This window comes from Hippoglossus stenolepis, chromosome 15 (genome assembly GCF_022539355.2).
Source record: "Hippoglossus stenolepis isolate QCI-W04-F060 chromosome 15, HSTE1.2, whole genome shotgun sequence".
NCBI classification, from domain to species: domain Eukaryota; kingdom Metazoa; phylum Chordata; class Actinopteri; order Pleuronectiformes; family Pleuronectidae; genus Hippoglossus; species Hippoglossus stenolepis.
Window position 1 is genome coordinate 3841851 of NC_061497.1, and position 24388 is coordinate 3866238.

Sequence of the window (24388 nt, forward strand, 5' to 3'; positions counted from 1 at the left end):
TTAAAGCTATGGCCATGCTCAAGAAATAAGACATTTTGTGTGATACACAAGAAGTTACATGCAATGCAATTTAATTAATCGTGAGACTTTTTACACAGTTCACATCACTGGTTCTGTGGTTGGTGCTCACTATATTCAATTGTCAGTGTGTAGGTGCAGGGCAGAAGGCTTTAATGCTTTTTTACTCTTTGTTTGTTATTGAGGTTACGACACAGAATCCTGAGCACAACAGTACCATACTGGATGGAGATGCACAATGACCAGCCGCCCCAGCATGATTACACAAGGCGTATGTCCAGACAGGATGGTCTAATCCCTGACACCCCCTCCCCTTCACCCCTGCCCGTACACACTTGCCCACACGCACTCCCCCCTCCCTCTTCGCCCCTTAACATATGGAGATGGGAGGAATTAGCGCAGTGGAAGAAAATAAATGAGTTAAAGCGGCCAGCAGCTTAGATCACACAATATTCTTGGGTAACTCGTCTGTGAGTTTCCTAGAAGTGAGGCCACCGTGGAGAAAAGCCTTGAATCCTTATTTGATCATTCTTTCCCTTCAGAAACATGTAAAACCCTTTTTTTCATATTAATGCACACTTTGCTGTGATTATACTGCTCACAGGCACTTAACATGAATTTATGTATCAGTTTCAGGACAAACACAGGCAGTGAAGTGCACATTGTTTTTAAGACAGACAATATTTAAGACCAAACCACCCACAAAGCCACAGCCTGACCCCGCCGGGCTCCTTGTGTGACCCCAGCAACACGCCCCATCCCAGATTCAGCCCAGATCTCGTTAAATAGGATTACGCTGGCTACCTGCCATTCAATGGCTTGGACAGGACCTCTTATCTCCTGTCTTCAGATGGCTGCCAAGAACAACATAATGCACAACGACCTACATTAAACAATGCCACATGCAGGTTTTGTACTGGGCTTAAATCTCCTGGTCAGTGTAGGTATTGTCTCCCTTATGCTGATTTCCATGGCTAAGTGTAGGTCACCCGGCCACTTACATGCCTAATTGGGAACCAATGACCGGCCTCATGTTAAAAGGCTTCTACGCTCGAGCCAATTAAATGTTTTGAACCTTAATGGCCAGTCGCGTGTGTGTAGGTTTGTGTGTGTTGTACCTTGTATAGGTTTGTTTCTTTGCATACAGAACTGTAGGAACACATGCTTAGTTAATCGCGTCTTAATTCTCTGCCCTTGTTCTCCACCCCCCTACTCTAATACACAAGGTTTGTCTATGTATTTGTCGGGATGTGGCGAGACTAGAGAGAGAGCAGTGGAGTCCATGTCCTCCAAAGCACATGTGACATGTCTCGAGCACCCTCCCATACTCTCCCTCGAAGCAGGGACACCAATTCAGTGGCGTAAGAGGCTTTGTGGTCAAATCCCCAGTTGATCTTCATAAAGTTTGTGTCTTACAATTAAGTACAGATGGTTTGCAGCTGGTTGTAAGGCTAGTAAATAACTTGGGCCTCTATTTTCGCCAGGGATTTGGTGGGGGTAATCCCTCTCTCTGACAGTTTACCAGATTCAAATCAGTCCGGGCTTTGCTTTCCTTCCACTTCTTCAGCTGTTTTTTTCTCCCTCCCCTCCTATCCCCCTCATTCCATCAAAAGCTCCTTATCCTCATTTGACTATGTGATCACGTAGGGGGAGCACCCACATGACATGACTGTGTCTAAGAACAAGGATGTGGGGGATGCAAAGATCTCGCTCAATTACCCCTTAAAACCCCCTTTTCAGTCAGCGGTGTGGGTTGGAGTCGGAGTTTATGATGCTAAGAAATCTTTCAAGGACTTTATTATCTAATTCTGTTAATTGTCTTGGAGCAGAGTGTTTAGAATGATAAATGTAAATTCTTTTATTGCAGGTTTATTATAATGTAGGGTTTTATGGGCAGGTTTTATATACTGTATATTAACCACATTTAAATTGCCCATTGTAAGCTACCATTCCCTTCTGTTACTGTACAAACGTACACAGTGACATTATGAGTATAGCTTAGTATCTCACAATATCCTAATAGCTCAAATAATGCATGTCAGTGCGTGTAGAGGACCCCTGTTTGGCAGATCTCTCTCTTGGGACGGTGCTTGGGGCCCAGAGGAAGGCAACCCATAATGAGGACATAGTTAGGGCACTCACACAGCCTGAAGAAGCTGTGATCATTTAATGGTAAAAAGCAAACAGTCCCCAGAAAACAGCTTGACCCTGCTTGTTTCCCCATCCAGTCATTCCTATTATTCAAATATATTTGAATAATATATCCGCAGTAAGTGGAAGGAGCTGGCACAGCAACACCTCATCTGCATAAGACTGTAGCTAACTGCCCCAGTAGCGCCTCGGGATATGAACAGATGGGAGTGTTTAGCAACCTTACCCACCTACCCCTCTCACCCAAAACACACACACACGCACATGCCAACACCCACACGCAACTCCTCCACCTCTCCTTCCCCACCTCCCTTCTACCCTTTTTCTTCCCCACGCACCCCTACCACTCGCTACCCCCTCGCCAAATGTTCAGTTAACCTGTCAGATCTCATTGCCCAAAATTCAAGATGCCATATGTCTTCGCTCCGACTTCTAACCCTCCACCGCTGCTCTTCCCCGTCTCCCTTATAGTGACATAAAAGTCCCCCTTGAAACATGAGGATGTCTCTCCTCTGCTGTTTGATTCCGAACGCCTTGCTGAGATCACAGCGATCGCAGGTGTAGCTTGTCTTGTATAATAAAAGCAGTCACTTAGCGTTACATGACATAGCGGGAGCACGTTTACCACCGCAGCATCGATGAGACTTTTGATGATCCTTCTGGGTAAATACAACAAATACCTTTCACGTCGGGTGCAAAAATTACTGATGCGGTCATGTCAGCTGGTTGATGAATGGATTTAAATATTTCATTCCTGACTGAGGCTGACTGATTGTTAAAACCCCAGCAGTCTAAGAGCCTGTCCTGTGTTATAATGTCTAATAAGAGTCTTTTCTGTGAGCTTTAGCAATCCTGTCCAGTGGATTCCAGGCCATTTGCCCTTGCACATAGGGCAGCTCCCAGCAGGCCTGGCCACAGTGACAGTTTGTTGTTGTTTATAAGGTCATCCCCACCATAGGGGGCAGCATATTCATTACACCCACCCCATGGCTCTGTTTGTCTCTGGCAGTCTGTTTCTCTGTGGGCTCCTGTCATAAGGTCAGAGGCTATTCACTATCATCCTCCTCTTGTCTTCACAACAGGCTGGGAAAGTCACAACGCCTCTGGAAAGAGTTTAAAGGTCAATTGGCCTCTTATAAACAAAGTACCAAGTTTGTATTGAGAAATGGGACAAATGTAATAATCTGTGATAGCTGTAATCTGTAATAATCTAGTTGTCTAACATGCAGGCATGGCAAGATTCAGACAGATCGTTTAAAGTAGCTGCAACTGTTAGTCAGTTACAGAGAATGAATCAGCAACTACTTTGAAAATCAATTATTTCGGATAAAAATCAATAGTTGAATTCATTAGCAATAACATGCACTCTTGAACGTGCATATGGGTCATGCTGCTGCAGTCTTACACATTCTGTTCTCACCAATTAGCTAATGTTAGGTCATTTACTTGTGCTATTGTAACACCATGTTTTAATAATAATTATTATCCCTCATTTGGCAATTGTGGCTAAAGTGGCTGCTGTTAAGTAAAAATATTGCATAGTTTCATAAATTAAACTTGAGTTGAACTGCAGCCACTGTGTCCACAACAGAACTTTACCAAATACATACTGCTTCAATGTAATGTAGCAAGTGGAGAAAAGCTTATCCTGGAAAAGTTAGCAAGGCTACACTTGCAATCAATACATCCCACCCGCTCTCATCGTTCCTCTTGTCAAAGATAACACGACAGTGCCTGACAACTGCTAGAAGCCGACTTTTCCGTGGCTCATCACGGTGTAGGCTGGCAGGTTGGATAGTGAAAGACAAGAACACCAGCCAATCACTTTGTTTAGTCCGAGTGAAACAATATGTCGTGTTTTTCACAGTCCTTTTAGTTATATGTATGTTTGTAGAAATCTGATTATCTTTGGGTTTTGGACTGCTGGTTGGATAAAATTAGAGATGTATTGATGCCACCTTGGATTCGAGGAAAATGTGGAGAAGAAAACGCTCCAATCCAGCAGTTGAACATCTAATAGTGGTAATATTTAATCTGAGAATGACTCAAGCACGTTCTGAAAGAGAGTCAGAGAGGAAGAGAGAGAGAGTGAGTAAGGAAGTGTCTGGGAGTGGGAGCAGCAACCAGCTAAGTGAGGTTGTTAGTAGGAAGCGCTGACAGTCCAATCCAGCACAGCGACCATTCAAAAGACAGCTCCTTTTGTTTCTGCCTCCCTTTCTTCTGCCAGGGTAGAAATAGAGGGTGAATCTCTGTGTGCGCAGTAACCCACTGACACCTCCCTCTGATCTGCCTCCTGCACTCTACCTCCTCCAGCCCCCCAACACCACCTCTACTACACCCTCCCTTTACATCCCTTCATCAGCACACTCCATCTCTCTCTCTCTCTCTCTCTCTCTCTCTCTCTCTCTCTCTCTCTCTCTCTCTCTCTCTCTCTCCCTCCCTCCCTATGCATATGCCATTGCCTAAGAGTCACTCTCCTGGTTGCCACAGTAACCAGCTCACCTCTCCCCCCCTGTCTTTCTATCTGTCTCTCACAATGCACCTTAACAGGAGAATCAGTCTGGGAGAGAAGGAGAGAAGGGGAATCGGAGGGAGGCGTATTTCAGAAGGATTGCTGCTGCACAATTGTCGTCCTGTCTAAGAGTCTTTTCTGCACAGGCACAGAGCAGACGAGGCAAGGCGTAAGAAAAGAAATGAGGAATAGCAGGAGGGTACAAAGACATAAAAAAAAAAGAAATCTAAGCAAGTGCTCCCTCAATGACATTTTTTTCCTCGTATATTTTCTGCTCCAGGAGCACCACTGCTAACCAGCACTCCCATCCTGCTGGAGCCATACTTCCACATCCCCCTCCTCCATGTCAGTTCCCCCATCCCCTTCATCCCCCTCTCCTCTGCCTTCTCATGAGTCAGTGGCAGTCAGGTGGTCATGGTGGTGGAGTCAGCCCATGCAGCATCGTCCCTTTGACAAGTCATTGAGCACCCGAGCGCCCTCCCTGTCTGTCTCCCTCTCTCCTGCTCTAAATGTGCCCACTGCCCAATAACACTCTCATTATCTCCTAATTACCCTGGACACAACAGCAACTGGTAGCACAATCACAAAGAGAGCAGAATGTAAATCACTTACATTCATTCTGATTATTTGTGGGACCCTTTTTTTCCACTGGGTGGTGGCATGTTAAATGCTCCCCCTGTGATTGTGGTAATTTAGAGCAATATGGTAATAGGGGTGCTGATGGCTATTTCTCTTCTCACCAGCCGCTGTTTTTGTCCTTTCATCAGCTGTTGTCAGCTAAATTACATTGAAGGTTTAATTAGGTATTTCAGATCACTGGCTGATGAATGATAAAAATCAGCCCAGTGATCATTGGTTATGACTTTTTAGGGCTTTCATCATAAACTAGACCATAAACTAGATCATTGGCGCAGGCTGTTACACTCGTGTAAGTTAAATAAGAATAGAAGGCCTCCCTTGTTTTTAAAGACATGTGAACTGGCAAGCTGACTAACAAGTCTTTTCTTTTCTAATTGTGTTAATGGTTTGTGTAGAACAGTTGTACACGCAGCCAAGATATTTTAATTATGATCTTTGTTATGGATTATTTAGAAAGGCTTTTTCAATTCTAAATAAGACATGTTAGCTGTAATCTGAATACAAATTTTTTACCATGGTGACATCAAATAAAATAATATTAAAAGCATACTGAATAGAGATGTCAGCGTGACTCCTCTACGTGTCTGCCCAAACAGGAAACTTTTGTGGTTAGCTAAAAGCCCACCACATTTAATGTAATTTTGTATTGGGATTATTGGTCTTTTGGTATTTTTTATTCAATCAATCAATTAATCAATCAAATTTTAATTGTGTAGCCCATACTCACAAATCACTATTGGCCTCATAGGTCTTAAAAAGGTGCTACACTCTTGGCCCTTAACCCGCGACAAGAGTAAGGAAACACACAATACCATTCAAAATGACAATCTATATGGTGTCACAGCTGCTGCATGTCTCTTCTTTTGACTCCCTTACTGTATGTCCCTGTTGACTCAGAAGATGTCCCTGATCTGTTCCCGTTTCTCAATTTGCTTATTTGAAAGGTTTTTACCAAACAAAGTGCAGCCACTCAGCCCACACATCAAGGCTTTAATTACACAGTTGATCTTTTGCCAGACACTACTCTCCTCTTTGATGAAGACTGCACACTTTTTACAGGTTAAAAGAAAATAGCCATGGAAAAAATACATGGAGGAATCACCTGGAGCTGGATCTCCTTCCTTTTCTCCTTTTGGTTTCCGCTTTTTCTGTACTGTTAAGAAACCCAGGTCTCTTAAGTGCTTCATTGTGTAGAAAATCAAAATATAGACACTGACCATTTAGTCATGTGGATGTTACTGCTGTGTTTCAAGGTCAATCACTGGTCTCATGGACCTCAGTTACATCCTCATGGTCCAACTTTGAATTTGTCGAATGCTTCAATTTTATGAGCCAATACCTGCACCTAAAGGAATTCCCATCAGCCTTATCTACACTTGGTACACTAATAACAAACTAAACTAACATGGGGAGCATGGTAAACATTATGCTAAACATCAGCATTTTACCACTGTCAATGTGAGCATGTTAGCTGTCAATTATGGGATGGCTTATGGTTAACTTACTCCTATTTAAGTGTTAGCGGTAAAAAAGCAGAGGGAACACTCGTCCACTGGTCACATCCATCCATCCATCCATCCATCCATCCATCCATCCATCCCACCCCTCTCTCCTCCACCCATGCAGGCTGGTGTCTGGTGTTTATGGGCCTCCTCAGCAGGCAGGGTTGTTTAACGAGGGCAGGGGGACGGCGTGGCACTAATTGCTGTGTGTGATTTATACCAGGCTGGGACCAGGCAGGAGCACAGGCAGACAATGGCACTTTGAGAGCAGATGCTTCGCCCAATATTTACTTAACCCTCCGCTGGCGGGCCTGGCATCGGTGCCACTGACGATGCGTCTGTGGGGAGCCATTTCACTGCTCGCTGTTATGTGCAGCAGCAGGGCTGGAGCCATGTAATGGGAGAGGGAGCTGTATGTGAAGGTAGATTGTAGCAATTAGACAGAGGAACTTGATTGGTCTCCTGATAATTTGGGTTTCCAGGTGGAATTGTTGCTAGGTGATATAATCACAACCTGTTTTCAGAACAAAAGGAATTATCTTTATAGGGTTTATTTATTGAAGGCTACTGGGTTAAATGCTAAATATATACAAGAAAACATTAAAAAAAACTACATACCAAAAGCATTTCAACACTGACTTTTTTCTGCATGGATGAGCAGGGCTTCATGGCAATTATAGTATATTGAGTGTTGTTCTATATTGAGCAGCTTGATTTGTACAGTGCTCACTCCTCTGTCATGTGCTCGCAGTGATAGACACTTCCGTCCCACGCCTGTCTGCCTGGCTCGTCTCGAGTGATAGTCTGAGACATCTTGGGTTCTCGCATCCGCAACTCAATTAGTCACACCTCAGAGAAATTAGCGGCAAAAGATGCCATAGCATGCTCCTGAATCAGCTCAGTTCAAGTTGTTAAATATATAAATATATGAAAAAAACAAACAAACAGTGGATTGTGTTCAGCACACGAGCAGCCACATGTGAGACGATGGAAGGGAAAGAAGGGCTAGAAAATAAAGGAGGAGAGCCTGTTTCTGTCTCCACAGCAACATTGATTGATATTCTTCAGGTGGAGCAGCTGTCAAGCGGCCTGACCACTGCAAGCTAATGCTCTGCGGGGAGAGGGGGATGGGGAGAGGAGGGGAAGGGAAGGGAATCACCAAGGAAAAAAGCAAGAGATGAAAAGCAAGGAGACAGAATGGACAGCAACAAAGAGGGAGAAGGGGAGGGGAGGGAGATGGAATGGAAAAGCAATGATATAAAGGAAAAGGAGAGAGATCTTCTCATTGTGATTTTTGAGGCATTGTAGGAAAAGTGGAGGCTTCAGTGAGGATTTGATTACATGGTGGTGGAGTCATCCAGTAAACAAGCGTCGACATTCTAACCACTGGAGATGTAACTGGGATAAGAGGGTCAGAGTGTCAAGACTTCCCACCGACATGAGCTCAGTGTTGGTTGATGATTAAACATGTCACAAACTTCATCATTGTTTGAATGTGGTTTCAAGGTTCTTTTTACAATCAGTTTCCATACAACAATTATACATTTTGAATTATACAAATATTTATTAATTGAAACCAACACAGAACGTATACTCAAAGGTTTCAGCTAAAACCTATTGGTCTTTGATCCATTCTTAAAAAGTATATTATTTAGCTAATATGCATCATGTCTTAGTGTTCATGTAAAAATGCACATGTGTGTCAGTGTGCAGGTCCTTTAAATGTGTGTAGCTCGACCCTTAATATAAAGCTGGACTTATAAATGATTGTAGGTCTTAGTGAAAGGAGATTGTTTTGATTGATTCTGAAACCTTCACATGGAAGTTGGTCCAAAGCCAGTGCTGGTGAGAGAAGAGCGAGGCCTCAGTATTTCCTATGTGCCAATGGAGAACACGTGTTTATCAGTTTACATCAGCACCCATAATTACCCCAACATGTATGCACATTTATGAGCCTTCAACACATCCTCATATTTATTGGTTGTTTTTGCAGGGACAGGTTTTTAATCTTGATTAGCAGGTAAATCAATAGATATAGATGTTTCACCTATATAAAGTATAATTGCAGGTTTTCCTGGGAGACATTGTATTATTATTATTATCTTTATAATTATAACACCGTGTAAAATAAAACAATTTCTATTTTACTCTGTGTCTATTCGTGAGTCAGTTGGGTTTGTATTTATCAAGATTCACTAGTGCTGGAAGGTAATTCAGTGTTTACTCAAGTCCTGTAATTATTTATATTTTGAAGTTCTTTTATTTTAATTTAGTATTTTTATTTTCTTTTACATTGTATTTCTCCTCCACTACATTTTCAGATTGTACTTAAAAAAAAAGAACTAACCACACTTAAATAACTTATTTGCTCAACCTTGGAAAGCTGAAACATTAAAATGCTGCTTTCACATGTATCCATCAGTAAGGATAAAAATACAATACAATTTAATATAATACAGGAACTGTCAGAGACATTTTGCCAACATAACAAATATTAATAAAATAATTCAAGTCCATCTCATAACGATGAACATAATTTGCATCTACCTAAACCTATGGAAACATTTGAATGTTGTATTTCTTACACTGTAGTATAACTATTTTCACAGATCTGGGTTACTTCTTCCATTACTCAGTAAACCTGTGTATGTGTCATATCAAAATAAAAAAGTTTGAACCCAGGGTTAATCTTTACTGTTCAGTTAACATTTTATAATTTCATTTGTTTATAATATAGACTATTTTCCTTGAAATAAAGCATTGCATTAGCAGATCAGGCTAATGGCAGATTTTATCAGTAGATAAGTAAAATCATCTCGCTCCACTGGCAGACTCTCAGCATCTTTTTATAGAAAATATGGTTTTACAGACTGAAGACCAGATTAAATGTCATGTCAACATGTAGTTTATGCAGTGTTGTAGATGAAGGCTGGAGCTCGGGGCCATGATCAGACAGGGTGACTCATTAGAGAGCAGCACTTTGTCTCTTCAGTTCCTTCAACATAATCACTGTAATGTGGTTTTCAGTCTTATCATTCACACAGCATGTTGCAGCGGTTTTAACCTGTTGGGATTTCTTCATGTTTAAGTTGGAGAAAGAACCGTTTGCTTCATCACTAGGTCATCATCATCAGTCTAATACAGAGCAGAAGAAGATGTTTTCTTTAAACAACTTCATTTTAACAGTCTACAGTAAATCTCTATCTTTATAGTCCCTTTCATTAAGTGTAAATGTATTCCATTAATACATTTGTTTTATGATGTAGCTGCACTAAAACCAGTGGTTTTGTTCTCTTTAATGTCTTTGGCGCAGTTCAGCACCATGGAGAGCTCCAGTCAGCACGGCTAGGAAGTGCAGTTCTTTTTTTCTTTCTTTCTTTCGTTCTCCCAAATGATGCTACTTGAATAAAATAGTTCTGTTTTAGATCAATACGTCTTAGTGCTCCTTAGGCTCAGTTTTACTATCACTTGACATGATATTCTAACTCTTGAAAGTAACAAAAAGTGAAAGATCATAAACATGCAAGATTCTTTTTTTATGATTTTCCGTGTGTTCTATAACAGTTACTGGGGGATTTAATTTCACCACATATTAGTTATGTTTGATGTGAGGAAATAAGTGTGACGGGTTGATTTTAACTTTGGCAGGCAAATCAATATATACATTGTGTAAAAGTGAATTTGCCAATATGTGAGCACATGCTCACAAAATGGTATTCTACAAAGCAGTTATTTTGCTCAGTTTGTATTTGTCTGTAGGGCTTGTTCACAGTTTTAAAGTTCAAAATATATTTCTGTTTCAGTCTTCCAGCAGTGACCACATGCGCCTCCTCTTGCCACTACTTCCTCCCATTCTCCTTCTCTCACTCCTCTCTATAACATCATAGTTCTCTCACCACTCCCTCCTTCCCTCCCCTCCCCAGTGTGGCTCCTGAATATTTAATAAGCCTGAATTACTGAGGCCCTCAACAGTAATGACGGGAAAATCAGACAATTAAAGCAGAAGGGCTCCAGCTTTAAGTCTCACCTCCCCCAGAGGAGCCAGAGATTATTTAAAGTGGCACACTGTTTGATTATCTAATCCTCCTCTTGCCCCCTCTGCTTTACTCACACAGCAGCATCGCCTGCTTCACTTGCCACTGCAAATTACCATGAAACACCAATGAGCACTGTGTTTAAGTCCTTGTCCATAAGCAGGAATGCAGTGCCATGGAGACTCAGGGGAATTGCACTGTGGGAGTAACTCTTTTACACTCAGGTTATCACAGTTTAGTGGAGGGCTTGAAGGCTCATCTCGTTCTCACTTAGGAAATGTAATTAATAATCATGTTGCGATGTGCACATTTACATGAAAACCACATTACTTTGATTCAGAAATAGCTCTTGTGGGTGCACAGATAGTATTTAAAAGTGAGTGTCTGTGGTGTTGAAGAGACTGTTTGTGATGTTTCTCTTCCCCAAGTGCTGTAGGGTTAATCAAGCCGTTCCTTGTTTTTCTCTTCAATCCTAAGCTTTCATCAAGCGTAAATGAACGGGGAAACAAAACAGTGAGAAAACACTGGATGGATAACCCTGACCTGGTGCAGGGAAACAGGCTCAACTCTTTCTCAATTCCAAAACAAAGCCTGTTTTGTTTTTGGTTTGGTGATGAGTAGAATTGTTGTCAGCATAACTTATTATCCAGATAAAGTGAAGGACTGTGATTGAGTAGATAGTAATAGCTTCCTTAATGCCTGCCAGTACACACACACACACACACACACACACACACACACACACACACACACACACACACACACACACACACACACACACACACACACACACACACACACACACACACACACACACACACACACAGAGAGAGGTTCTCACTGACAGAGATGAATATTCATGATTATACAGCTGAGGCTCAACAGTGGCTCATTTAGTGTTGGCCAGAGAGGGGCCAATGATAGCATTGTAAACACACAAGCACGAGGGGTTTAATAGCTCAACTCCAGTACTGGCTAATTACGCCACACGCATACACACACCCACTGATTGAAACACACAGGCAAAGCATTGAAAGCTAGTGTGATCAATGTGTGATTTCTCTCCTTAGTACAAACATTTGTCTGATTGAGGAAGTGCTTCCTCACAACAGACTGGTGGAGAATAGACACATAGTGTCTGCCAGATGAATCCTGTGTACAAATATAGTCCATTCACACTCTGTCCATTATTTGATTCAGTTTCTGTTTGATGAGATAGTTTCATTGGTCTGTCCACACAGCTAGTGTGCCTGCAGTTTATGATGCTGACAATAGCCATCACTGTTGCTCTCTTACTGGGTACATAGATGACAGGTGTTTTTCAGTTAAAATATAAAAAAAACTCTCACACTCAATATATTCATGTCAGCACCCAAATAATTAACCAACACATTTCTAATACTGCCCAAGATTACTACAAAACGAACGGCTGCCATGCCGACGATCAAATCATTGTGTTGGAGATCTCAGATGTCTTGTGGAACATCACTCTGAACACAGACAGTATCTAAAATCTCTTCTAACATGACAGAGGAATGTGGGGCAACCGTGAGGCCAAGCGCCTCAGGGTTTAAGCCTCCCTGTTGCCTCCTGATTTGAATATCGTTCAACGTCTATTTGCATCTAGTTTTAATAGTGGTTTAGTCAGTCAAGCAGAAGATGACATCTTTATCTGTGGTTGACATATGAGGCCGTTAGCCTCAGGCTAGCATGTGTCTAGTTAATGAGCAGAGGGATGCTGCTGCTGATTAGGAGCGTCAATAAAAAAATAAAAAGCACAGTCTCCTACTCTGACTCGGCTCTCAGATACTGTAGGTAGCCCAGGAGACGCTGCTTCAACTCTGTCGTCCAGGTGTGATGAGAAATTAGGGCAGGTGCTCAGTTTGTGTGTGACTCCCTGTACTCCTGTATTTTTGTGCTTATGAAGAACATTGATGAGATATCGAAGCTTTTTCCTAATTGAGTCATAAGAACATTTTTACGTGTCCATGTGCAGTTTTATGGTTAATTAGGTACAATATGTTTAGCATCATTTGACTTACCTCGTCTCTTTGATTAGATCAGTAGCAGCTTTTCTGAAGGGTAGAGATCTACCTTTAAATGCCTAAAAGTCTGACTTGACATCTTCAAATGTCTTAGTTTTTAATGATGCCAAGATATTCACTGAAGTCAAAGAGATGCAGTGGTTCCTTACAAGTGAAAAGCTACAACCAGATGATATGTGGCAATTTCGCTAAATAAATGCATACAATGATTATTTAATGTCAAAATTGTGGCTGTTTAATGATTTAGTTGTCACTGACAAACAATTGTCACTGTTTATGTTAACATGCAAATGTGTATGTTCTATTTTACATGTACATGTTATGTTGAATGTATTATTAAAGACAGTATTTGTCATTTATGGCAGGCTGGGTGTTGGATGAGGTTGTTGATGGGAGACACAAACATTCAGGTAATAAACCAAGACCATTCCATAGAACAACCTCTGCATGTACAGACAGTTAAGATGCTCACTCCAGCATTTGAAAGGGAAAATAACAACAGTACATTTAAAATATGGAGATTTTAAATGACAATTATTTGGCAGGTACTTTGCAATCAGTATTTCACTATAAGATTATTTAGATTTTAGCTGAAGAATTTCTGCACTATTGTATATTCTTGCATATGTCTTAACTGGACATTGTACGTGCATGTTTGTCTTTACACCTCACCGCCATTTACAGCACTGGGAGGATTGCCTGTTAAGCGAATGGTGGCCAGTACGTTGCCATGGCAACCCCCCAGCAGCTGTCAGTGTGCCTCCTGTAAGAATGACAAATGATTTTTATTAAAGGGGCTCTAAATTGGTGGGATCTCCCTCTCTATAGAGATGCTTATCCTAGCCTGATCAAACTGGAGTCACTCTGCCAATAACTCTAACCGGGCCTAATTACAACACGGGCCCTCCTGGGCTCATCATACACTCATTATTACTCACAGACTGCACCGGCAATTCTGGCGCCAGACAGTGTGTGACATTCTCATAGTGAGAAACAGTATGGCGTCGCATATGGCAGTAAGATAGTGGCAGTTTTAGATTATTAAAAAGACGGTGCTCGCTAAATTTTCATTTTACGACATAGGAATTAAATTGACAGGGTTTTTTCATGGATGGAAAGATGCAATAATTCATTTTGTTACTATTGCATGAACAAATCATCTCAATCCATCATCCACCAGTCTCGTGGATTTGTGTTTATGTTCAGTATTTGTTCTCCTGTGTAAAGTGTAGCATTGAATGTTGCTGTGTTAAATGATGTTTTGCATACTAACTGTATTTAAGAAACTCCATTTGTGTTGTTGTACCTATCACCTTTGCCAAAATCTACTCTCAGTATTTATACACACAATATGTCAACACATTTTTCACTCATATAACCATTTTTTTGGTTGAAGTTAAAAACCATCTTAAGCCACATTTTCAAAAGCTACTCAGTGAAAACCACATGCACACTCATCTAACTGCCACACGCACACATGAGAACATTTTTAGATGCAGATTGCTAATGGTTTTGTTAGTGTGCAGCCGTGGCCTGGATTATAAATTTTCTTATTTTATTTATTTATTTGTTTTGTCAAGCTGCATGACTTTAGTGGCCAAGGTTACGTTGACACTGTGGGCCCCTGCTGTCTCCAGGGACCACACTCTACTCACTAATACACTCCAAGACAGTTGTACAATAGGGACACAGCGAGCAGAGTGATGAGGAAGCATTTTTTTTATTGATATTGTTTAGCTGACACCATGGGTTTTCCCATAAGTGGCATCCAGACTGTTGGAGTCGTTCTTCAGAGGAAGTTGCAGAGTGTAGGTTAGGATGTTCAAAATCATAGAATAACATAGATTGTGCCATGTATATGCACACCTGCAGTATGTACAATGGATTATCTCTATACAGAATAATTAATTATTAAAGCTTCTTGAATCTGAGGAAAACAGACAAGGAGCAGAGACAGAGGCGCTGGGTTCCTGTTCAGATCTGTCAGACCGAGCTGACATTTTTTTGATAATTGCTCTGCATGATCTGAATTAGCATATGAAAGTTGTGTCTTTTTTTCCCCTTCACTGGGAGCACACCGCTGTAAGCTAATTTGTAAGTCATTTTAGATGACAGAGAGTGGTTGTATCCCAGAAGTGCTCTTTCCCTCTTGATCTTTTTCTCTCTCTCTCTCTCTCTCTCCTCTCCCTCCCTCCCTCCCTCCCTCCCTCCCTCCTCCCATTTTCATATTTCCTGTGCTCACGTCTCAATTATCAAACACTGGAATGACTCAGGGAGCCGAGGTAACTCTTTCAGCTGAACATGATGGGCAGATGGCCGCCCAGCAAGCACAGTCCAACGTGCTCAGCTTTGTCACCATGTGTCATTATATCCCACCTTATCGGACAGCCTTCCCTCTCAGTCCTTATCACATGTTAACCTGCATGTGTGTCCAGTGATGACACCAGTGCAAACTGTCCTTGATGAAAGATGTAACTACAGCAATATTTCTATTAGTAATTTAGGTTTCACTGGAAAGCTGCAAAGCCTCCCAGTTTGAATGAACAAAGAGTCCAGTTGCAGGCTCAGTGTGGCTTATATGGGGATTAATTGAACCTATTGAGAGAGGATCCACAGAAAGGGACTTGTGTTTGTGGCATCGTTGGTGCCAGAGCAGCTGGGTGGACAGAGGAAGGGAAGAGGAGAGGACTGATAGGCCTGCAGGCCACCTGGAGTGAAGTGAAGCCATAGTTTCCGAAATTTACACAATTCACCCAGGTGTGGACACAAACACATGTTCATATGCCTAGTATGCGCTCTCTCTCTCTCTCTCTCTCTCTCTCTCTCTCTCTCTCTCTCTCTCTCTCTCTCTCTCTCTCTCTCTCTCTCTCTCTCTCTCTCACACACACACACGCACACTGCAACAACAGTGGAGGCTGTCTCTCAGGCGGTGTTAGTATGCAGTAGGTGGAGCACAGAGGAGCAGGGAAAAGCGTAGTGGAGCGCCTTCGATCGTTATTATCGACCATGCATGCAGCTGTGTGCTGCATACACACATGCATCGAAACACATATTATGTTCACAAGACTTTAATATATGGACACATAAGCCAATGGGATTCGAGAGAACTGCAGAGGTACGAGCACACACAGAAATTGCCCTCAGCTACAAGGACATGCACACAGTTCAGTACACGTACAGTTATTACAGTGCACGTACAGTTATGTGCAATGTGTTCATTGAGGAATCAGGAATATAATAAAATACACTGAACCTGAACATTTTCTGTTACTCATCTGCACTGTAGGCCTGTTGATGTAGCTCCTGCTGCGTTTGCAAACTGTAAGGTGCAGAATCTACTAAAATCAGAACTCATTACTGTACTCCCCTGTTCCTCAAAGGTAAAACAAAGCTCAACATTCTAGACTTTACAGGAATTTCCCTCGCAGCTGCACACATTTTCTCGAGGCCAGGCAGTAGCAGTAGTAAAGACACAGATGTTCAAACACTTAATGATGACGCCAAGTTTTGTACTGAATAAGAAATAGCATCCAGGTCCTAATTTACTTTTAGGGGAAGATACCAAAAGTTGAAGAGTCAAACTCCATTGTAAGGAGAAGGGCTTGTGATAAAAAGAGGTAGATGTTTGACACCACATCACATGATTTGTGATGTGGTGTCAAATAACATGTTATTTGTTATATCTTCATGTATCAAACATATGCTTAAGTAAGAAAATTAATAATGATCCTGAGCCAGTTTATTTCACTGGGAGACATGAGACAACCACACACTCCCACATGTAAACACGTGTGAGTATGTGTCTGTTTTAACGCTCATTTAAAACACAGGCGTACTCCCCTCTCCCAGCCCCGGCCCTTTGTTGCAGTGACAGCCAGTCTGCTCTAATGAAAGCTCTGCTCATTCATAAGCCTGCCTTGTCAACCTTTCCTGCCAGGCAACTTTCAGAGGGAAAGAAGGGGAAGAAGACAGAAAGAGGAGAAAGGAAAGACAGGAGAGACAGCCTGCATTTCTCTTTCCTTTGATATCTGCTTTCGTGGAACTGTTCCTTTCCATGAAAGTAAATCAAAACCAGTACGATTCAGATTTGATTACATTTCGTGTCCTTTCTCTCTGATTCAGTCTTACGCGTACAGTATGGGTGTCTACTACCTCCCCTGTCCCCCTCCTTTACCACCGGTTGTCTGTCACACATGAGAGCATCTCGACCACAAGCTGAAAAAAGCCCTTCAGGATATCAAATCCATGGTCTCTCATTTCTAACTAGGTCAACACTTGCTCACAATAGCATCCTCGACACGTTCCTCTGTGTATTCCTCCCTCTCCTCCTCCTCCTTATTTCCCTCTGTCCTCTCAGTCACCCCTTTCTCATTGCACCATTAATGTAATCTGTAAATATATTGGAAGTCATCTGTAATTCTCTCCATCCACTGTCTGTGGACTGTCTGTAGGAAGCTCAATGTTTATTTTTCCTCCAAAACATGTTAAAGATTCAGCTCATTTTCTGCTAAAATATATATATTTTTTGTATGTATGGGAGATTTATAGGCTTCACTTTTAGGCCTCTTCCCATTATTTCAACGTTCAATGTGCACAGGCCTGTACAAGCAGTCTTAATCAGTGTTAAACTGTCGTGACAGGACTAAATGAGAGTAATTCAACAGCCCATAAAGTCCACATTATGATATCTACCAATATTGCCAGAATCCCCCACCCTGCAGTGGCCCCATTTGATCCCCACCTCAGATTGGCTCCTCCATCATCAGGGGACATGAAAATTCCCCGGCAGCCACCAGCTACAGCACACATCACTCCTCATAAACACTGACTACCTCTCTCCGCTTCCATGTGTTCACACAAATTAGCATAACATTAGCATGATATTAGCACAGCCGACCTGCGCAGCCATGCCTTATCAAAGTGCTCTGTGATCCCTGGCTGCCTGTGCTTTAGTCTGGAGCTGAGAGAGGGAGGAGAGAGAGAGCGAGAGTTCCCCCTAGAGAGAGAGAGAGAGAGGGAGCGAGAGAGAAGAGAGCGATGAGCTACATGATAACGAGCTGTGTTACACTGCTACACAACACACCGCCTTGTCACAGCGCCTCAGAGCTGTGCTGAGCTAAATGGGCTGCAGCAGATGTTTGGTGACTACAATCACACAGCGCTGCGTACCTCACTTGACTTGCAAATATTTGCTAAGAGACTTCAATATTGGATTTTCTGTATTTTCTTCTTTTAGAATGTGTAAGGTAGTGATTCCAGTGCATAAAAATGAGCACACACACACATGCACACACTCGCACTACGTTTTATTCTCAGCAGCATGTTACTGTTGAATAGTATTTGTTGTAAAATGCTTGTGTGAAGTCCCGTGATGAAATCAGACGATAGTCTTTGTTTGTTCTTGTCACGTGTCACACACAATGTTTCACAAACATATTCTCATCTGTTTTTTTGTGTTCAGGATGTTTGTTGTCATTGCAATTCTGCTGTGAATATTCACACTATTCTTTATTATTTCTTTTTATAAAAGCCTAGACAGTAAAGCTGGGTGGGGAGTCAGTGGGGATCAATGAAAGATGAGGAGGTGATGGATTCAGCACTCCGTTAAGAAGGGGGTCTGCTGGGTTTGTGTTTTGTTGTCAGTCTGCAAGCTACAAATACCTCCTCTACAATATTCAATTATGTACTGATTAACCAGAGACAATATACAGTACTTACAGGTCACTGCAAGGTGACACTTCAGGTACTCATTGGCCAAAAGTTGTCATTTTAAATCAGTTACTATTTATTTCAGTGTCTCGGTTTCTCATCACGTCCACGGGAGCCCTGTATATCCTGGATGTGCAAATGGAAGATGGGCTGTACAACTACAGGTGTATGACACGCCATCGATACACAGGAGAGACCCGACAGAGCAATAGTGCCCGCCTCATTGTCTCAGGTAAGAGCGATGCCAAAATATCTGCATTATATAGTAGTTTATGGTGGTTATTTACAATATACTACGGCTCAACACAAGTAAACAAGTTGATATAGACATGGAAAATGTAGTCATTGATCTCTGGCTTTTTTTGTTTAGCTGTTGGTTTTGGTTGGTTTCCAACTGTGTGCAAAATAACAGAGGAACATATTGAAATAAAGTCATGCTTGTAAAAAAAGATCCAGATAATGTGAGTAGAATAGAGAGTGACAGGAAGAAACACATGAATTAAAGAGAGGCTGACATGTGATAAAGGTCATCAGAATTGTGCCAGCACAGAGAATGCCCCCTCTTACCTTAAACCATTTAAAGGGACACGCCACCAAATTTACACATGAAGCTCAGTTTACTTGTCATAAAGAATATTTCTTAAACTGTGAAAACAGCTGTGCACTGTCATTTGTCACCCTGGACTTAGAGTGTGGCGTTTGAAAGGAATTTACAAGGCATAGCTTGCTACTGGAAATATAGGATCTTGTGCTTTAGCCATGCACAGCACCACAAGTCAAGACAGTTCAGCAAAATTAGAGGCCCAAAATAGATACTAGTCTTTAGCCACAAAGTGGATACGCTAATCTTCAATCATCCAATTTGAAACTCCCTGTGTTTTCATGATATGCATCAAAATTTGAGTTTCGAAATTGGTCAGAATTAATCAGCAAAAAAAAAAAAATCAAACCTCTTTTAACTATTCTTTATTCCCTACCTTACAGACCCCACCAACTCAGCGCCCCACATCCTGGACAGCTTCGAGCGTCGTGAGGTGATGGCATCTCATCGAGTGGAGTTGCCCTGCAAGGCCTCTGGTCACCCCGCACCCAAGTACCGCTGGCTAAAGGACAACCGGCCTCTGGAGCCTGACACACGCTTCAGACAGAGTGTGACAGGCCTGCTGATAGAGAGAGCCCATCCCAGTGACACAGGGACGTATGTGTGTGAGGTGTGGAATGGCTACGGCAATGCTGAGGTGGTTGGCAGGCTGCTGGTAAAAGGTCAGTACCATTGGGTTGTTGGTAAGGTATTGGGGATGATTTCTATTTCTATGCCAAACAGGGAAAAGCAAGTGCTTGAGATCTTTAAGGTTCTTAAGGTAGCATATTTAGCACATTTCACTAATTATAATACCATGTACTTGTAATAATACTAGTAAAACAAGTGAGACAAAATCATCAGTCATGAACTTTGTATCCCACAGAGCCCCTGAAGGTGGTGGTGAGTCCACGGAAGGTGAAGGGCAGTGTGGGAAGCCAAGTTTCACTGACCTGCGGTGTAACCGGCTCTGAGGAATACCAGCTCTCCTGGTACCGTAATGGAGAGCTCATCTACCCCAGTAACAGCGTCCGCATGACAGGCGAGAACAGGGAGAACCTGGTTATGGCTGGTATGGCCAAGAGTGATGGAGGAGCCTATCAGTGTTTCGCCAGACATGGCAAGATGTCAGCCCAGGACTTTGTCCAAGTCATACTTGAAGGTCAGAATTCACAGTGTCTCTGAGAGAAGATATGTGGGTGGTGCAAGTGTTTTAATATGGATAAGTAACAAAATTAGCATGTATTTTCTCCTTAATTTGTGTAAATGCAAACTGTGTGTCTGCATGTCCCTGCACTCCTCTAGGGTAGACATGTTGTTTTGAGTGCTGCAGTACAGCAGAGGCCCAGCCTATTTGATTCGATTTTGTGAAAGAAGCTTGCATACTGTTAAAGGGGCTGGGGGTGCTGCAGTGTCTGCCTCCCATGACCACACCATGATAAGGAGAATATTGATAATTAATGATGTTGTGGAGCCAGAGAAAGGAGCTGTATTTATCTGCTTTATACTCTGATTCTGCTTTTTATACCACAGACACTGCAGTGAAAAGGCAAATCAAACTGGATATTTGAAAGGATTAAGATTTTTTTTAAGGCTTCAGTTATGCATTTGTATTATTTATTTATATAATAATAAAATGTCCATTGTCATGTGACTCTCCTTCCACTGACCAGATGGCACCCCCAAGATTCTGGCTTCATTCAGCGAGAAGGTCTACAACATCAATGAGTTTGTGTCGCTGTCGTGCACTGTGAAGGGCACGCCGGAGCCACGGATAACATGGACTCTGGATGACGAACCTGTCGTACGGGACAGCCGCCACCGCATCTCACACTACACCAACGCCGAAGGTCACGTAGTCAGCCACCTCAACATCAGCCAGACCCAGGTGCCCAACGGAGGGGTGTATCGCTGCATCTGCAACAACTCGGCCGGGACAGTTTCCTACCAGGCGCGAATAAACGTAAGAGGTGCTTGTCAGATCAACTCTTCCAGCACACCATCACATATACACATCAACATGTCTTGATTTGTTTCGGACTTGACGCATTTTTAATTGGCTTTGATGTGCAGATGTTTAAAGAATGCCTGACTAAGTCTGTCAAGATATTTAGATTTTTAGTCCGAGGGATTGCTTGTTTCTCTGTTACGCTTAAAACCTGATGGTGCAGCCTTGGTCTGTGTCCACTTGATGAGACTAGGACAGGGATGTCCACAGGCTCCTGTAGTAGCTCTTCCCGCCATTAGTCACTGGTGTCAGCATTAACTTCTAATGCCCCGCTCCCTACACCTGCTGATAGCTTTATATTGGGACACCATTAAGGTGACTCACTGTCAACTCGTGCAGTGCAGTCTGCTCTGTACAGGGACGTGGTTGGCTGGATTGCTGTTGTCATGTAGCAGTAATACTGGGGCACTCAAGCTTTCTGTGCATAGTGCACTGCCATTAGCATTGCTCTGTTGCAGAGAGGGAGGGGTACGGTCTGTACACTGATTGGTTTAATTTGATTGTGTTCATTCTTGCATGTTGTGAGGCTAAATAGGGTGATCCTCTAGCCCTTTAGCGAGGGTCCATGGATGGCAAATGCAGTCAAGCAATGAAGATAAATCTCCACAGGTGCCATTGCGGAGAAAGTGTAATGACTGTTTCTCACATCGTTGGCTCCTTAATCGTGCTAAAGAGGGTAGCAACCCAGTATATGCTTGTGCTCAGAGTACACTACAGAGCCTAGTTAAACTGTCTTCTGCAGTGCTTTAAAGAGAAGCCTAATAGTCCATTTCCCTGATAGGCATTGAGCTATGGAAGCCTGTTGGTTATTCTGCTGGTTTTTCACGTGTGTTAAGTGTGCGTGAAAGCCAGCAACATAAGTAATGGGTTTGATAAACGCTCCATGAGTGGAGAAAGGGAACATTCCACTCTAATGCTTGTCAGAGGCTATCACAGCCAGAACAGACTAGGTGGGGAAGAAAGTAGTATTCACTATAAGCTCAGACAGGAGGGTACATGAGACCCTGGTTCTGAGAAGGCAAAAAGCTCATTTGAATTTTAGAACATAGGACAAGATGGTGAATATCCCTTGTATGTTCGAAGGTATTTCGCACCAGTTCGATGTTTAGTTGCTTACCACCAGCAGGGATCACAAGCAGATATTAGGGATATATATCATCAGTTGCATACTTAAGTGTCGTCTGGTGTTTCAGCCATTTAATCACAAGACACCCTCTGCTAAGGCAGTCCCACCGTAGGCTGAGGAGACCTGGGTGTGTGTCCCTACCATCTTGGATCTTTCCTCCTGATCCACAGCCATTGGCTGCAGCGTTCTGCAGTCCCTGATGTTTCTTTCATTTTCTGGTGCAGGGCTTGTCTGTGGATTCCTAGTTCTTTGACCAACCTGAAAAGAGAACAGAGCAGAAAGTTTAAACTGAGTCTAATTTTATTTAAGAGTTGACTAAACACTTTTCCATGTTGATACTTAATCAGGCAGTCTGAAACTCCTATCTGGTAATATTTCTGTGTTACTATTTGAATGAATTAAGGCATGTAAACTTTGTGTTGTCTTGAAAACACACACACCACAGCACAGCTATCTTTTATCCCACCCCCCTGCCTCAAAATCATTTTAAGAGAGTTGTCTCTCCAATGTGTCCTTCAAGGGCCTGCCAGCATCAGACCAATGAAAAACCTCACTGCCATCGCTGGGCGGGATATGTACATCCACTGCCGTGTCATTGGCTACCCGTACTACTCCATCAAGTGGTACAAGGACTCCAACTTGCTGCCGTACAATCACCGGCAGCGGGCCTTCGAGAACAACGGCACCCTGAAGCTGTTTGACGTGCAGAAGGATGTGGACGAAGGAGAATATACGTGTAATGTGCTGGTGCAGCCTCAGCTCTCCACTCACCAGAGCGTCTACGTTACTGTGAAAGGTATGGACCTCAGTCTGATCTGTCTTCAGTCACCTGGAACTCTGCATAATAAACCTGGGACTAACATTCAGAAAAATTAAATAAGATTTAGTTGCTGTAGCTGCGTGTAATCACAGCTACTCCATCATGATTATTACCAATCTCAAGTGTCAAGTAAGCAGCGGAGGGCATTTATTTGAGATGGGCAATGACACTCTATAATATACCCGAGTATTTCTTGAGTACATTCAGGGTAGTCCATCATTAATCTCTCAGTCTGCGGTTACTAAAACAGAATCACTTCATCAGTCTGCATCCTGACCCTGGTGTGTTTTTCCATCTGGCACACGTGCTGTACGTCACAATAAGAGATACATTAAAGCATCACCTTGGTATCTACCTTTCCTTGTAGAAAACACAGATATGCAATGGGATACATGTGTATCACAGCCCATAAAACACACACACACACACACACACACACACACACACACACACACACACACACACACACACACACACACACACACACACACACACACACACACACACACACACACATCACTGATAGCAATGCCCCATCTCCATCATCCAGCCAGTTTATCTGGAGCTCATCTGAATATGCAGTGGCACCGAGCTGAGCCAGATGATGATAACCTCAGATGGCTCTTCTTTCTTCAGTGACGATGCATAATTTGAAATGTCGGATGGGCAACCCCCTTGGATCTCTCTCTCACACTCTCTCTCTGGCGGGTCTTGACGTGCTAACGAGTGTGCGAGGGGGAAATCACACACCGTAGACAAAGCTACGGCGCCATTCCGCCTCAGCTAATTTGCCTCTCAGCTGCTTAGCATTCCACCGCTGCCGAGAGGGAATCCCCAGGAGCCTATTATCCCTATTTTGTTGTGAATTAAATAAGTGCTGAAGTGCCGCTTATTCCAATGTTATTTTAAATCATTAATTTTCCAAAGCATCTGGTTCTCACGATGGCTACGGTGTCCCCAGAGAGCGAAAAGAGAGTGAGGGAGAATGTTACATGCATGTTGTTTGAGAGAGAATTCAGCTGCTCTACATGGAGAAGGGTAATAAAATATTTCTCTCATTCGTGCAAAATCATAGCATAATGTTATATGGAGAAGAGGGTGATGAAGAGAGAATTATTTAATCAACTACTGAGTTGCCATGGGAGTGCTTTATAAAGTAGCTCAGCCATGACAGAATCTCAGCTGAGGTACTTCTGAGGCTGGAGTCCTAAACCTGTTGTCTGTTGATCAAATTAAACCTAAGT

At 42.6% G+C, this 24388-nt stretch overlaps 1 protein-coding gene across 4 annotated transcripts in view; it reads left to right on the forward strand.

The window, feature by feature from the left end:
- The window catches only part of dscama (Down syndrome cell adhesion molecule a), an 86019-nt gene that overhangs the window by 33113 nt on the left and 28518 nt on the right, over window positions 1-24388 (forward strand). For 2 of the 4 annotated variants that reach the window (XM_035179238.2, XM_035179239.2), the window contains exons 4-9: window positions 13267-13311; window positions 18696-18842; window positions 19595-19873; window positions 20077-20352; window positions 20864-21160; window positions 22845-23120. In XM_035179238.2, coding sequence (XP_035035129.1) covers window positions 13267-13311; window positions 18696-18842; window positions 19595-19873; window positions 20077-20352; window positions 20864-21160; window positions 22845-23120 — 1320 coding nt within the window. The remainder of the gene's footprint in view (window positions 1-13266; window positions 13312-18695; window positions 18843-19594; window positions 19874-20076; window positions 20353-20863; window positions 21161-22844; window positions 23121-24388) is intronic. The other 2 variants (XM_035179240.2, XM_035179241.2) reach the window with 1 other exon arrangement.